The following is a 15,035-nucleotide window of genomic DNA, read 5'->3' as shown; positions in this document are numbered from 1 at the left end:
ATTTGTGGATTAGCATTTTCTGGTTCTTCCTCTCAAGCACCATATTAGGTTTAAATGTCAAATTATCATGCATACATATATAATGTCAGTCTGTCCGGCCGGGGCGGAGCTTCAACATCAAATCACCACCATTTTGATCACTCTGTATAGGCCTTAGGCTTCAGGTGTACATTTGAGGACTGAATGTATCTTCTGCCATGAAACAAGAAGAAAAATACATAAAATGTCATGGCCCTCGTGGTTTTAGTAATTCTGCGATACAGAATTAAAGGCCGTCAGTCGGCAATCTTTGGTCGGATTACAAAACTAAATCTTCTGCATATGTATACTCATGTATTTGCTTTGTCCAAAGTTTGAACAAAATCGGTACATGCATGTCCAAGAAATGGTTGAGGACATGTTCAACATCGAGTTTTTTAGAACTAAAATGACCGCCAGTCGGCCATCTTTGATCGCGTCATGAAACAAAATGATGTGCTTATGTATACCATCATGTATTGTCTTTGTGCCAAGTATGAACAAAATCAGTCCATCTCTCAGATATTGTTGCAGACAGGACAAGATACAATCCATAAGCCCCCTAGCTCCCAAGCCCCCAAGTTTTCATAAGCCCCCAAGTCCAACAGGGGCTAATAAAAGTATTGTTACGGATTCGCCTCAGGGTGGACTACCAGGGAAGTTCTTGCAATAGACTTCCCCGATAGCGATCCTGAAGCCACCGCTCTGCACATAACTTTACGGTGCGATGGATTGTAAGACAACTACAGACGCCGTTTCAGACGTTTAATTTAGGCATGGTCCAGTGTCCAAAACCTGCTTTACCTTCCCGGTGTACGTATCCTGTGTCCTCTCACTGCTGCCATGGCTGGCTCGCTTTCTCCATGTGTCCCTTCGCTGCCGTGCTTGCTTAGCCTCCTCTGACAAATACAGGCTATTTTGTGCGAGGTTTGTTGGTTGAGCAGGTGACCGTTTTCAAGACGTGGCCAATGAGGCAGGTTTGGCTGTATATAATTAAAAAGGCAGAAACTGAATTACAATTGTTTATTCCTTGAATGGAAGAAAATTCGCACTAAAAGGTCAGTTGTAGGTAAGCATATACTCACCTAAGGCACAACAAAACATCAAGACTTCAGTACAATACTAATCTTAGCTACATTTGCTCAGCAAATAACCAAAGCAATGCTCAATTCACCACTTGGTTCAATACTTTGTAAATTGATTTCTTGTCCGCCACAAGCTATATACAGCAATCAGGATCAGGAAAATAATGTTATCAGAGTAAACATGCAAACCTTAAACTAAACAATGCATTTAAAGGCCAAACCTTTTGAGTATGAACAGCAACGGTAAAAAAAAAAAAAAGGTCCCGTTAGGTGCGCACACACACACTCACACACACAAACACATTAAAAACAATGTCGACTCATTCCTGATATTCCAGCCATCAATAGACATTTGAAAAACTTTTGTGACCAACATCGGAAAACAAAACTAAACACCACAAAATTGGCTTCACAACTTTAAAACGAATCCAAATTTAAAAGCGAGACATATGGCATTGTGTAAGTCAAATTGAGAAAGGTTTCACAAACTACCAAGCTATAAATAGCACAATTAAGTTTTTTTTTTAATGTCGGAATCTGCCTTTAGGGTAACCAGACCTAAACAAACAAAGAAAATGAAAAACGAGGACATTTGAGAAATACAATTTAAAGATAAAAGCACACAGGAAAAGTATTTCTACAGACTTGGCATTTAATATGGAATATATTTTTTGTGGGGGTGAACTTACTTTTCAAGATGTCTTAGAACCAAAATTTCATTGGAATTATGTTGAAATTATTCTAGATTTTGTTAATGTGACCTATAAAAGAAACAAAAACCACATTTGACATTTCGAAACAAATAAATTGATCCATGAAAGTGATGTAAACTGATATCGAACTCACTTCACGGACAGTACTGTGTTAAACTTCTTTACGTTTTCCAGAAGTATCTCTTTATTTTGCACATTAGCCAAAAATTTTGTTAACAAAAACAAAAGTTAAATTACGACTGGGATTACGGACAGTAAAATTACAGTTCAGTACTTCGTGTAACCCCCACGAGCATTCAGGAGAGCACGTACACGTCGAGGCATGCTGTTCACGAGATTTGCCAAGGTTTGGACAGGAATCGCTTGCCATGCAGTGACAATAGCCTGCGGCAATTCACGCACAGAGGTCGGCTGCTGGTCCAAGTGGTCGATTTGACGCGTTAATTCTGCCCACAAGTTCTCTATCGTATTCATATCCGGGGACATGGCAGGCCACTCCATATGCTCTATACCACGGTCAGCAAGAAAGTGTTGGATCATGCGAGCACGATGAGGCCGTGCATTGTCATGTTGGAAGACAAAGTTTCCTCGAAAGGCTGCACGAGCAAATGGAAGCAATGTTTCTTCCAGAATGGCCCTGTACTTGAACTGGTTCAGGTTTCCATTCAGAACAACCAGGTCAGTTTTGCCCCCTGCATGAAAAGCAGCCTAAACGGTTACCCCACCACCTCCAGCTTGGACTCTTGACACTATACAATCTTTGTTGTAGGCTTCATGCACTTGTCTGCGCACTCGGACGCGGCCATCTTGACGATAGACCAGAAATCTAGACTCGTCACTGAAGATCACGTGATTCCAGTGTCCTGGCTGCCATTGACGGTGCTCTCTGGCCCACTGCAATCGGCGCTGGCGGTGTTGTCTGGTCAGGCGTGGCTTTCTCAGGGGACGCCTTGTACGATAGCCTGCTTGAACCAGTCGTTGGTTGACTAGCCTTCTGGATACAGGCACATTCGTCAGTTGCTGCCACTCAGCCCTCAGCCGATTAGCTGGCTTGGTACGGCCATTGCGGACTAACCGGTGCAGCTGGCGATCATCCCTCCTTGTGGTTCTGCGGGGACGTCCTGGCCTCGGGATTCGAGTAGGGACACCCCTCTGAGCATTTTGTTTCAGGATATTTGACACTTGACCTTGAGTGATGCCATACTGCCGAGCAATAGCACGCTGTTTCATGCCGTAATTTCGTAAAGCCACCACTCCATGACAAACAGCATTGTCGAGTTGACGGACCATCTCCAGAGGAAGCGGCAATAACTTTTGGAGACGTGCAGCAGTTGTTTTCCACTAATACAGAACGCAACAACCCTTGTATACCCGACTGTGAAGCCAATCATAAAATGCACCTGTCCGTACATTTTGCCACGCCACCTGTGATATAATCCTGTTGTTGACTTCTTGCTGCGACAGACAATCAGTGGCAAGGTTCTTTTAACAAATAAATCACCAAAGTGTAAAAGAAACTCACCAGATTGATATACGGAGTTAAGAAAGTAAACCCAAGTCAAGAAAAAAAAAATCCATATTAAATGCCAAGTCTGTATATGAACTGTGTTACTGGGCTATAGCCTGGTGTTGGCTTCACGGTTAGGGTGCTGGCTTGGGATCCTAGGATCTTGAATTTGAATCCCATCATTGAATTAACGCCAAGGGGGTTGACTCAGCCAAGGTCGGCAATTTGAGTACCAGCTTGCTGGAATGAATGTGCCGGTGTGTGCCCCGGTTTAGAATAGGTACACCGTATACCTGCGTGTCGTAAGAGGCGAATAATGGATTGACGTCAGGAGGGCATCCGGCCATAAAAACATTGCCTCAAAAAGGGAACCATGATGATTGGCATGGGGCCCGCAAGGCTAACCCCCACACTAGCAGCGAAAATAGCTTCAAAAAGGGATTTATTTTTTTTGTGTTACGGGCTGATAGCATGGCCTAATGGTACGCACACTCACATCTAAACTCTAGCCTGGGTTTGAATCCAGACCCAGCTATAAACTGTCATCCTGGTGTTTCACAGGCAGGGCGATTCATCAATGCGTGTGCCATCCCTCAGATGGATGTTAAACGGGCATCCCATTTGCCGGCATTCGTTGGTGGACGTTAAATATCCCACGGTGTCCTTAGAGTACACGAGCTAGTGCTGGCACCATGATCAAATTACAAGTTGCTGTCCTAACCTACAAGGGGCAACGCATCAGCAGCCCAGCCACACCGCAGGCCAATGATGCTACCCTGCAGCCTTGTGCTGCACACGAAAGGAGAACAACTGTTTACCTGTTACTTACCAAGAGATGTGAACTGTTGGAAGCAGTAGTTTATAAAATAATGGTACTCGAGTGACCACCAACCAAACAAAACAACAACTACCACGGTCCCCGAAAAGTACTCGAGTAACTCGACTCGTACTCGAGTACTCGAGTACTCGAGTGAAATACACAGAAATAACCCAAAGGAGATGATTGATGATGTCGACACTGTACAGGACAACGCGATAATAAGAAGTGATAAAAGTTCAGTCTTTAGAGAAGAGATCGCCTGGCGAAGGTAGTGGGGCAAGGTTCTGGGAGTGTTTGGGCAAGCAAGGTGGGTCGGTGAGGCTCTGCATGTGTACCCGTAGTTCCTTTCGCACCTGTGCAACATTTGACAGCTTCTGCTTGCATTCCTGCATGCAGTGAGATCGAAATAAAATATCAAGATTGTGCCAAAATAGCAACTGAAAAGAACTTATTCCAGTGTAAGATCAAACTTGTTGATGATATGTCAGTCAAATATAATTACCTAATGTACAAATATGCCGTCTCCTAATGTCGTTATCCTGCATGCGAATTATTGGCCGGTTATTCCTCCCCTGGTCGAATGTCCCCCTCACAGCTTGTAGCACTTCCTTGTCCCAGAAGGTGGAGAGATTAGGCCAGGATATGCTAATAAAATAAGACTAGAGTGAAGTCGATGGCATTCCCATGCTTCCCACCAAAACAAAGTTGAAAGATGGCAAAAGGTTAGGAATGACCAGGAATGACCCAATATCAAATTTTGAGTTAAAATATCAAATTTTGACCCCTCTGATCCCAAGTCCCGACATCTTCAGGCAGGAATCCGGGATACAAATTAAAAAAATTATTACATATTTTATGCATCCCACAATAATGATCGCATATGACAGTTTTCATTTTAAAATATACCCGTAATTGCATTTATCGGTATTTGACCTTTTAACTCTGCCCCAGGGGAGGGGCCAAAAATGATACTATTCTTGCACATTCTTGCCATGTGGTGATCATAATTACTAAGTATGGTGAATTTCTGCCCAACCGTTTAGGAGGAGATAGCGTGACAGACAGACAATTACAATATGCCCCCCCCCCCCCACCCCCGTTTTTTCCAAAAAGTGTAGGTACAATCTATAATAATAATAATTATTACATACATATATATATATATATATGTCAGTCGCCTACAGGTGTGTGTGTGTGTGTGTGTGTGTGTGTGTGTGTGTGTGTGTGTGTGTGTGTGTGTGTGTGTGTGTGTGTATCCTCCATAACTCCAAAACCATGAAACCTAGCAACCCTAAACTTTGCAAACATAATGAGGTGCACAAATGAAAACTGGGTGTTTGGGTGAATTTAAACACCCCTTTTGAAGATAATTATTCTTCGATGTTTGTTTGTTTGCAAGTCATGGCGATACAGTCAACAGCAGTCCTTTTTTTTTTTTCGGCAATAGTCCTTTTTGTTGGGCCATGTGGATGCCCAACAAACAGACCGTACTTGCTAGATGTAAATCTATAAAAATAATTTAAGCACGAGATTACATTGTTTCACAGATTTGTATGATCTACTTTCATTTAGGATGTTATATCATTTAATTAGGATCTTGGAGCAGTTATTATCTATATGAAAGCAAAAGACACATTGCTACTTGCAAAATCGAAGATTTTTACAAGTATATTGGTTGGGCCTGTGCGTTATTCTGTCTGTTTGTCTGTCTGTCTGTTTGTTTGTTTGTCTGTATGTCAGTCGCCTACAGGTCACAATTTTCAACTGATCTTCACGAAACTTCACCAAGTTTTAGAGGTCGTTACAATTGACAAACCTATCGATTTTGAGGTCAAAGGTCATCTGGAGTTCAAATTTCGAAAATCGCCTAAAATCTAAAATTGATTTGAATATTGAACAGCATTTGTATATTGTCACTAAATTGGGAAACCAACTATTTTTGAGGTCAAAAGGTCAAAGGTCAACTGTAGGTCAAACTTCAAAAATCATCAATTTTCATCCTATTGACCCGAGCTCTGATCAAGATGGTCAATTTTTATCTTGATGAAATGGACAATTTGCTGGATCAATTGCAACCTTTTTTTGGGGGGTGGGGGAGGGGGGGGGGTATTCGGCTGTAGACATTCAATGCCCCACAGTGTCTTCCTGGTCAAATTCCTTGCCTAATCTATGGGGGTAGCAGGCACCATCAACATCAGCACCATGTACCCAAAAATGATGCCACCAGCAGCCAGGTGCTGCGAGAGGAATTATTTTAATTGAACCACAAGCCGAAATACGGCACTCGGTAGAGCACATACATCCTCAGGCTGAACAGTTTATGTTTTGTATCCCAATTATAGGTCGGATCTGGATTAGGACCTGAACCAAAATCGAATCGGCTTGTTCTTGTCACTGAACCAACTCATCCACCAAGTTTCGGCCAAATCAGTCCATAACTTATTGAGATATCGTGGTATATATTTCTTCCACAGACTCATCTCTTGCCTTACACCCCCTGCTCTGTCTGTGACTCTCTCTCTCTCTCCCTCCCCCAAATATTGCTGCAGGATGCAAAAGATCTGCCAGGGACCCGTTTCTGGTGAAACTGCCAAAATCAAGACTGTCTACTCACCTTCACTCTTTCATTCCTCTTTTTCCCCACCTCTGGAATAAACTCCGCCACTCTCTTCAATTCCACTCCTCCCTCCAGGTCTTCAAAACAGCTGTTCACCACCATCTCTTATCTTCCCCCATCCAAAACCTTGATCTTTTCTATCCCCGTTAATCCACCCCAAAACCCACCTTCTTCAAATTCCCCGTTTTCTTTCCTGAAAGCCCCTGTAGTATCCATCTTGTTTATCCCGTGTACCCCGCCTCAGGCCTCGCTCTTCCACATATCTCCTGATGTCCCTGTTCCCTACTGTTGTTGTGCTACCCTCTCTCTCCCCCTCTTGTCTCCCGCTCCCTTTATTATACGTTTCTACGTGTTAGCTCTTACTAGCCCTTGACTTAGTATACAGAAAAAGGTCTGAGTGTGTGCTACGTGGTGTGCAGTTCAGGCCATGCACTTTCACAGTGGTTAGCCTTACATCAAGCTGTGCTTCTTTGATTGTGAGCAGCTCTCGTTGGGCGTGCGCGTACGTAGTCAACATTCCCGCCAGTTGCCGCCGATCTTCCAGCTCGGCAGCCAAACGTCCACTATAGTCGGCCAGGAGCACGCATGCCTCTTCTACATTCTGTGCCAATCGCTCTGCAGCTTCGCGATCTGCATGAATCAAAATTCAGTCTTAATTTACCTGTGGACACCTGTATTTATCAATTCATTGTGTTGGAAAAACAACGCATCATAACAAGTATTCTACCACTGACTGACCATCGGTTAATGATTATTATGTAAGTATCATTACAGTAAACATTTTGCAAGCACCTGCACACAACTACACTGGACATGAGCATCCCCCAACATATTGCCATTAAATGTACTAGGGCATGCCCGTACGTGGGTGCCCGTTCGGAAAAACATTCCAAACCGCGTGGCAGTAACGACCACAGAACCCCCCCCCCCCCCTCTATTTACATGAAATGGTTTGGTCCATTCGCAAAGCCAAAGCGAACGACCACAGAACCCCCCCCCCCCCTCTATTTACATGAATGGTTTGGTCCATTCGCAAAGCCAAAGCGAACGGCGAACGGCTAAATCGCCATAGCTCGGTAACTACTTCTCCGATTAATATGAAACCTTGAAAAGGCACATCCTCAGGTCCCCAGCAATATACGTGCCCGTACGTGGCGTACCCGTAACCGTACCGTACCCGGTACCGTACCCGTGACGTGCCCGTAATGAATATGTACAAAATATAAATATGTATGTACTACAATCGATCGTACCTTACAACAATCAACACAGATTGCAACGTCAAATAAATGAATACGCTCTCAAATGTGCCGTCCGAGGCAGCGTCTGCTCGCCACGTTCAGCGTCACTATGACTATCCGTAAGTCCGGAAGTGACGTCCTCATTTGACTGTCCGGAAGGTCGCAAATCGCAGTTACGATGAATCGCAAATTAGTTTTAATTAGTTTTAAAACATAGTTTAACGGCAACATAGTTTTCCAACGTGAAATAAATGAATACGCTCTCAAATGTGCCATCCGAGGCAGAGTCTGTTCGCCACGTTCGGCACACGTGATAGCTCGCTGCTCTCTGATTGGTTGAATCGTTTTTTGGACATAGCTCGGTAACTACTTCTGCGATTAATTTAAAACCTTGAAAAGGCACATCCTCGGGTCCCCAGCAATATACCTGGCAAGTTTCAAGTATATCGGACCGGTAGTTGTCGAGAAACAGCGGTCACAGACAAACATACATACAAACATACAAACATACAAACATACAAACATACACACAGAGATTGCTGGAATTATAGATAGATTATGGTAGCATCAGCATGTTGAAATATAAAGTTTTGTTTTATTTGCTTATAATGTATCCATTAAGTGTGCACTACTTTCATGGTTGGTGTGCAAGAGGATCACGTTCATTGTTGAGTCAACGGGTACGCATTGCAAGCAGAATACCATTATTGCGTCATTTTAAAGCATGCATACAACAGTACGAGAGTGATAAGGTAACTCGATGCTGGCGCACCTGGCTGTTCCTGCAGGTAACAAAACGTGCGACAGCATGCTGTAGTTTTTCAACCAATAAGAAGCTGCATTTAATCAGCTAGTGGTAGTACCTTTTGTTGGATAGTGCCAACAGGGGTATTTATTAAGGTTGGAAGATCTGACATTTGTACACCATTAAAACACCAGTTTACTCCTTTAAAAAAAAAATTATTCATAGTAGAGCATGCACATAAATCGCATGCAGGATATACGTTGGTGGACATACATTTTCTTTAACACAAATTAAAAGGACATTAGTAGATGCTGCACAAATTTACAAGACAGTTGTGAGACCTGCTTTGTTATATAGTGCAGAAACTTGGGCAACATCAAAGAAAGAGGGACAGATGCCGATGCTGACATGCATGTGTTGAGTGACAAGCACAGGAACCAGTATGCCCGTCAGGGGGCGTGTGGAGATTGTGGAAGCATCGAAGAAAGTAGCCGAGAAGAGATTGAATTGGTGTGGTCATGTGATGATGAGAGAGAAAGGGTATGTGGTGAGGCGAGTGATGGAGATGAGATTGCCAGGAAGAAGAAGAAGGATGATGGATGCAAGTGGTGGTGAGAGATTTAGAAGATGTGGGATTGGAAGAAGAATGGGCGATTGACAGAATGAGATGGAGAAGGGTGATCAACCATCACTGTGGCGAACCCATGTAAAAATAGGACTGCAGGTCCTGAAGATCACCTGGATCAGGCAACAATCAATGACATAAAATATCGACATTTTGTTCATGTGCAGAATCTGGTGATGTGATTGGTTGAATGGAAGTCCTCTCGGTGCTGATTACAGCGGTACATGTTTACAGGTCATGTTTTGGCTGGGTGCGTGGCTGTGCTGCTGATGCAACACCCCCTGTAGCTTAGGGCAGGAATTTTTTAGTGTTTTCGGCCTGATTTCAACCCATTAATGAGTACAAGTTTGGATGACATCAATACACCTTTGTTAGGAATCATATATGAAGCTTGTGGCCAAGTTTCATCAGAATAATGTTTGGTTCAAGTGATAATGACTGAAGAGTTTACAGACTCACTCACTCACTGACCTACGGACACTGCTCAATTGCATAAGCTCACCGGACTAAGGTCCAGGTGACCTACTAAGGCCAGATAAAAAGAGTTGTTGATCGTCCCCGCCCGACCCTACGAAACACACCCGACCCGAAACTTTTTTTTTTTTTTTGAAAAAAATCATAAAAAACGATCTTTTCACATTCAAATTTGGCGCCGTTCTGCACCGCATGCGCAGTGCGTGCTGCGCAGAGCGTCGCAAGTGCCTCAGGCAACTTCACCCATTTTACGTTGGCCATTCATGGCGGCTATTGTGTGAGATTTTTCCTGCTGAAATCTGTATTGATTCGTGCTAGAATCGGCTTGAAATCGCATCAATAGCCCGTGAGGGCTCTTCCAAGACGGTGAAGAACTGGTTTGCGTGCAATATCGAGTTGGATGTTACAATCTCGGACTTCTATGCAGAGTTCTCAGACGGCAAGTATGATGGGGATAGGGAGCCATTGCCTGACGATACACGCGGTACTTTTGTCAAAGTATTCGCCGGCCCCAGTAAAACTGACATGACGAAAGTTTCACCAGCTTCAAAGTTTCTGATGTGACAAAGACTCTTGGCTCATTTCTCAAATGTGTGTTGGCTGCAGACACGGCCACGGATCACAGGATGGAACCCGATGAAAAAAAAACCAAAAAAAAAACCCACCTTTAGAGGCCATTTTTCCCCGCAAAGCGGGGGTTGGCCTTTTTCGGGGACCGTGGTTGTTGTTGTTTTTTTTTTGGTCCCCTTTTTGAAGCAATGTTTTACGGCCGGATGCCCTTCCTGACGCCAACCCTTTTTGTCGCCTTTTTACGACAAGCAGGAAATTACCAGTGAACTGGTACTCAGTTCCGATGAATGAAGAAATAAAATCATTTTGAGGAGAAAGGAGTCTTTATTTAATATTTTTCCATGTCAACAAAACTCAATGGAAAGTAGGGAAAAAATAAAAAAAATAAAAATAAAAACCTCCCTCCCTACCCAAACTTTTGAGAAAAAAGGACGCTCAACAACTTTTTATTTTTATGTAGCCTAATGAGAAAAGCCAAAAGAAAAAGAAAAAGTTAAAATGCACAGATATACAATACAGGCAGTCCCCGGGTTACGAACGCCCGACTTACGAAGGCCCGTACTTACGTACCGACCTCCGTAAAGCCGATTATTTAAAAAAATTGAGTTACATACAATGGTTTGTACTAACGAACGGGCGTACTACTTTGCGCGACGCTCAAAACACTGCGCGTTTTCAGCGGTTCGTCGGCCCGAGGTAGAACAACGCCACGCCGTCGTCGCCATTTTAAGTCGGATCGCGTAAACACTGTTGTGTGCATTGTGTTTTGACTTAAATTTTTCGTGCGTTTACCCTCATGGCTCCAAAGCATAAATCTGATGCAAGTGATGGTGATGCATCGAAGAAAATGAAAACGATCACGATTGAAACGAAAGTGGAAATAATAAAGCGATCGGAGAGAGATGAAACGCCAACAAACATTGGAAACGCGTTAGGCTACAGTCTATCAACGATCGGGACAATTATAAAGGACATGGGGAGAGTAATGGAGCATGTAAAAGGCTCTGTCCCGATGAAAGCGACAATTATCACGAAGTAACGCAGTGGTTTATTTATCGAAATGGAAAGGCTATTGGTAATTTGGTTAGAGGATCAAAATCGCCATTGACTGGGAATGAAACAAACGTACCCATTTGTTTGCGAACAGGTACGTTTTTCATGGAAGTCCTTCACGAACTTGCTGTCCATGTCTGACGTGCAACTGAAGGTGCGACAGGAATGTGGGATTTATTGGTTTCGTGCTTTAGCATTCGCCGTTTCTGCATTGTCTGTTTGCTTCTGGCCTCTCACCAGAAGAGATAAATAGAGGAGAGATATATCAAGGTATGATCGTTTCAAGGTATGCAAGACATCAATTGGAACGAGAGTAAGTGTTAACCTTTAATCATTATCTTTTATTTTCTCTCTAAACAGTTTAAGAAATGTTTCTTTAATGTTTTTTTATACCTATAGATGTTTTAGGTAAAATATATACGATATACTAAGACAAACATTTGACTAATTGATGCTAGATGTGAACCGTACGTAACTGTTCCGACTTACATACAAATTCGACTTACAGACAGACTTAAAAATGGAACTCGTTCGTAATCCGAGGACTGCCTGTATATAAAAGCTATATATATATATATATATATATATATATATATATTGTTAAGGTCCGCGGTTAAGGATGTTGGGTTGCCGAGCGGAGGCACCGCGACCTAACAGTTTCCCCGATTCACCCGATTCACCCAGACGTTGGCCGTATCGCGCCACAGCTATTCAATATGGAAAAGACAAAGACGACGGATGTGAAGAAAAGGAATAAGAAGACGAAAAAAAGGTTTGAAATACGATTACTATTTATTACTATTTACAGGCTCAAAATAACCAAGGAGAAGGAAAGATAAGAAAATAATATACAGAAGCTTTTTAGAGACAGTGAAAATCGCTAGCTTATCTAAACATACTTAATTAATACCCAGGACAGAACAAACGAAGACGACTCACACGGGGAATGATGATAGGAATGGCAGGTGGATGTTTGGCGGGATAGGGAGGTCCAACTGGTCCTGCAGCACGATCGGCTCGTTGGGTGTTGTTGCTGCTGTGGACGCTGCTGCTGCTGCTGCTGTGGACGCTGCTGCTGGCGAGCAAGGCGATGAATAGCAGGCCTTGTGCTTCCCTGGATGATCTCCTTTCTCTCTCTTGGACCTCACAACCCAGCTCTCTCTTTTGCACCTCACCACGCAGCTCAGCCCTGGACCTCACAACTCAGCTCTTGTCATAGCTCATCTCCTTGGGGAACGTCCCGCGGCGGGTTATATAGGCCCCGCCCCTCAACCTTCGCGAACCTCCTTGATGTTTCTCTCCACACCCTCTCCAAGTCCAACCCCTTGTTCGTGGTTGGTTGAGTGGGGCTGACTCACTCCTCCCCTCTATGACGAGGTGGGGACCCGCCTTTCTTCCCCAACCCTGCCTCGTGGTCAATGGCGGCAATTGTTGGTTGGCAATGCGAATGGCAATTGACGAAAGGGGAGATGGAGGTTTTTGGGAATGGGAATGAAGGGAATCTATCTTTTTCACTTGGTGCAATGGAGTGTCATTTTAAGGGAAGACAAAGCCTTAATCTAAAACACATAATAAAGATATAAGCTACTGAACAAGGGTTTTATCGTGTCCTTCAATGTGTGCTTTATGGAATTAACTACCGGGACGCCCTTTTAACCTTTACACAACACTGGAGGCAGGAGGGGCCAGACTCAAGCAATAATAATAATACACACAATAAAAAAAATACAGTCCTCATATCCGCAACAATATATATATATGTGTCACGCTACCAGATTCTTGTACCAGATGCGCTAAACATCTACTGCGTATAAATGCCGTTGAAAGGCGGCGCCACGTGTTTCACCGTTTTCGCTTCCGGATTGATCGTTTATCAGCAATAAACTTCTGTAAATATACCTTTATTGGACACAGTTTCGTCTTATACTTCACCCATCGACAGAAAAATATACGATCTTTCGTTCTATGACAGTGGCATTACCTGTTATGACCGTTGAAGCCTGAATTTTGCTTCGGACTCGACGGTCATTTTCCACGATTCCGCGGCAACAGTCGCCTGGTGGCGCGCTAGTCGCTACACGTGTTTGTTTAGATAATGATTAATGATACTGATAATGAATAATACTGATACGTGACTGATAATGATTGAGACAGTCATCATATTTTGTGCAATTGATAAGACCTGTACATGCTGCTCAGTGCTGTGCATCCAGTGTGCATGATATTTTATTCATATACTGGACAAAGAATATAGTTTACTGAACAATGCTGTACTTGTATGTACTTTGTGAATTAGGCTCACAAGATAATGACTTGACCTTTGAATCACACTTCTGGCTGCCAACTTAATATCCCATGGGGTTTTCAAGTGTAAGTAGTATGATGCCACATGCATTTCTTGTCCTTCATGGATAAGTCAAGCCTAGTGTACATACATCTTGTAAATGGGGCTTCACCAAACATGTGTGTGAAAATTCTATACACTAGGGCATTGCCCGTACTATATCTATATCTAAAATTATATCCCCCCCCTCTATTTACATGAAATGGTTTGGTCCAAAGCGAACGGCTTGCGAGTACGGTGACAATCCCCCCCCTCTATTTACATGCAATGGTTTGGTCCAAAGCGAACGGCTTCCGGAGTTTGGTAAAGAAATCGCCATCGCGTGCACAAACGCGCAGGAAAGCGAATGAATCGCAAATTCGTTTTTATTAGTTTTAAAACATAGTTTAACGCCAACATAGTTTGCAAACGTGAAATAAATGAATACGCTCTCAAATGTGCCATCCGAGGCAGAGTGTGTCCTCCACGTTCGGCACACGCGATCGTTCGCTGCTCTCTGATTGGTTGAATCGTTTTTTGGACATAGCTCGGTAAGTAATTGTCCGATTAATATGAAACCTTGAAAAGGCACATCCTCGGGTCCCCAGCAATATACCTGGCAAGTTAAAAGTATATCGGACCCGTGGTTGTCGAGAAACAGCGGTCACAGACAAACAAACGTACAGACGTACAAACGTACAGACGTACAGAGATTACTGGAATTATAGATAGATGTCGGCCTACTCATCATTTTGCCTTGATATTTTGGCATGACAGCTTGGGCTAGCGTACAGATGGCGGGCGATGATTTACAGTATTTGTGTACAGTTGCAATGCAGATTATGCTTGAAGATTCGATGCAGATTATGCTGTACATAATAAATACAGCAGTATTAGAAGAAACATGTGCGTGTTTGTTTCCCATAAATTCCAATTAAAATCAGTGCTGGTCACAACTTATTTGCTCGGAAAAAAAGTGAAAAATACAGAATATTGGCAAGGTGCTAAAAAAATAATTGGCACTCGGCCAATAACTCTTATGGTACTTTTATTTACTTTACTTGTACAACATCATGCTTGAAAAAAACCTTCAAACCCTAGAAATTGATTCTGATTATAAATTACTGGTTGGTATTTTTTGCGAAATTTTCTAGATTTCCTGGCATGAAAAGTTGAAAAACTTGACATTTTGTGGAACACATGAATATTTAAATTTTTGTTTTAATGAATTTGTAATTGCCCAA

The 15,035-nt window shown here is 42.9% G+C and overlaps 1 protein-coding gene across 3 annotated transcripts in view; it reads right to left on the bottom strand.

Moving 5' to 3' along the window:
* Nucleotides 1-1,027: 1,027 nt before the first annotated feature.
* LOC137434197 (regulation of nuclear pre-mRNA domain-containing protein 1B) overlaps nt 1,028-15,035 on the bottom strand; it is a 47,376-nt gene continuing 33,368 nt past the window's right edge. The window contains exons 6-8 of one of the 3 annotated variants that reach the window (XR_013624669.1): nt 7,215-7,390; nt 3,421-4,529; nt 1,028-1,747 (exon numbers count right to left, since the gene is read on the bottom strand). Coding sequence is in view for 1 of the 3 variants with exons in the window: in XM_068126969.2 (XP_067983070.1) it covers nt 4,380-4,529; nt 7,215-7,390 (326 nt within the window). In the remaining 2 variants the exon portion in view is untranslated. Of the gene's footprint in view, nt 4,530-7,214; nt 7,391-15,035 lie in introns of all 3 variants that reach the window. The other 2 variants (XR_013624670.1, XM_068126969.2) reach the window with 2 other exon arrangements.

This window comes from Myxine glutinosa, chromosome 10 (genome assembly GCF_964187855.1).
Source record: "Myxine glutinosa chromosome 10, kmMyxGlut1.1, whole genome shotgun sequence".
In the NCBI taxonomy this organism is placed as follows: Eukaryota; Metazoa; Chordata; class Myxini; order Myxiniformes; family Myxinidae; genus Myxine; species Myxine glutinosa.
Note: the sequence above shows the minus strand (reverse complement) of the source record. Positions and strands in the feature narration are given on the sequence as shown.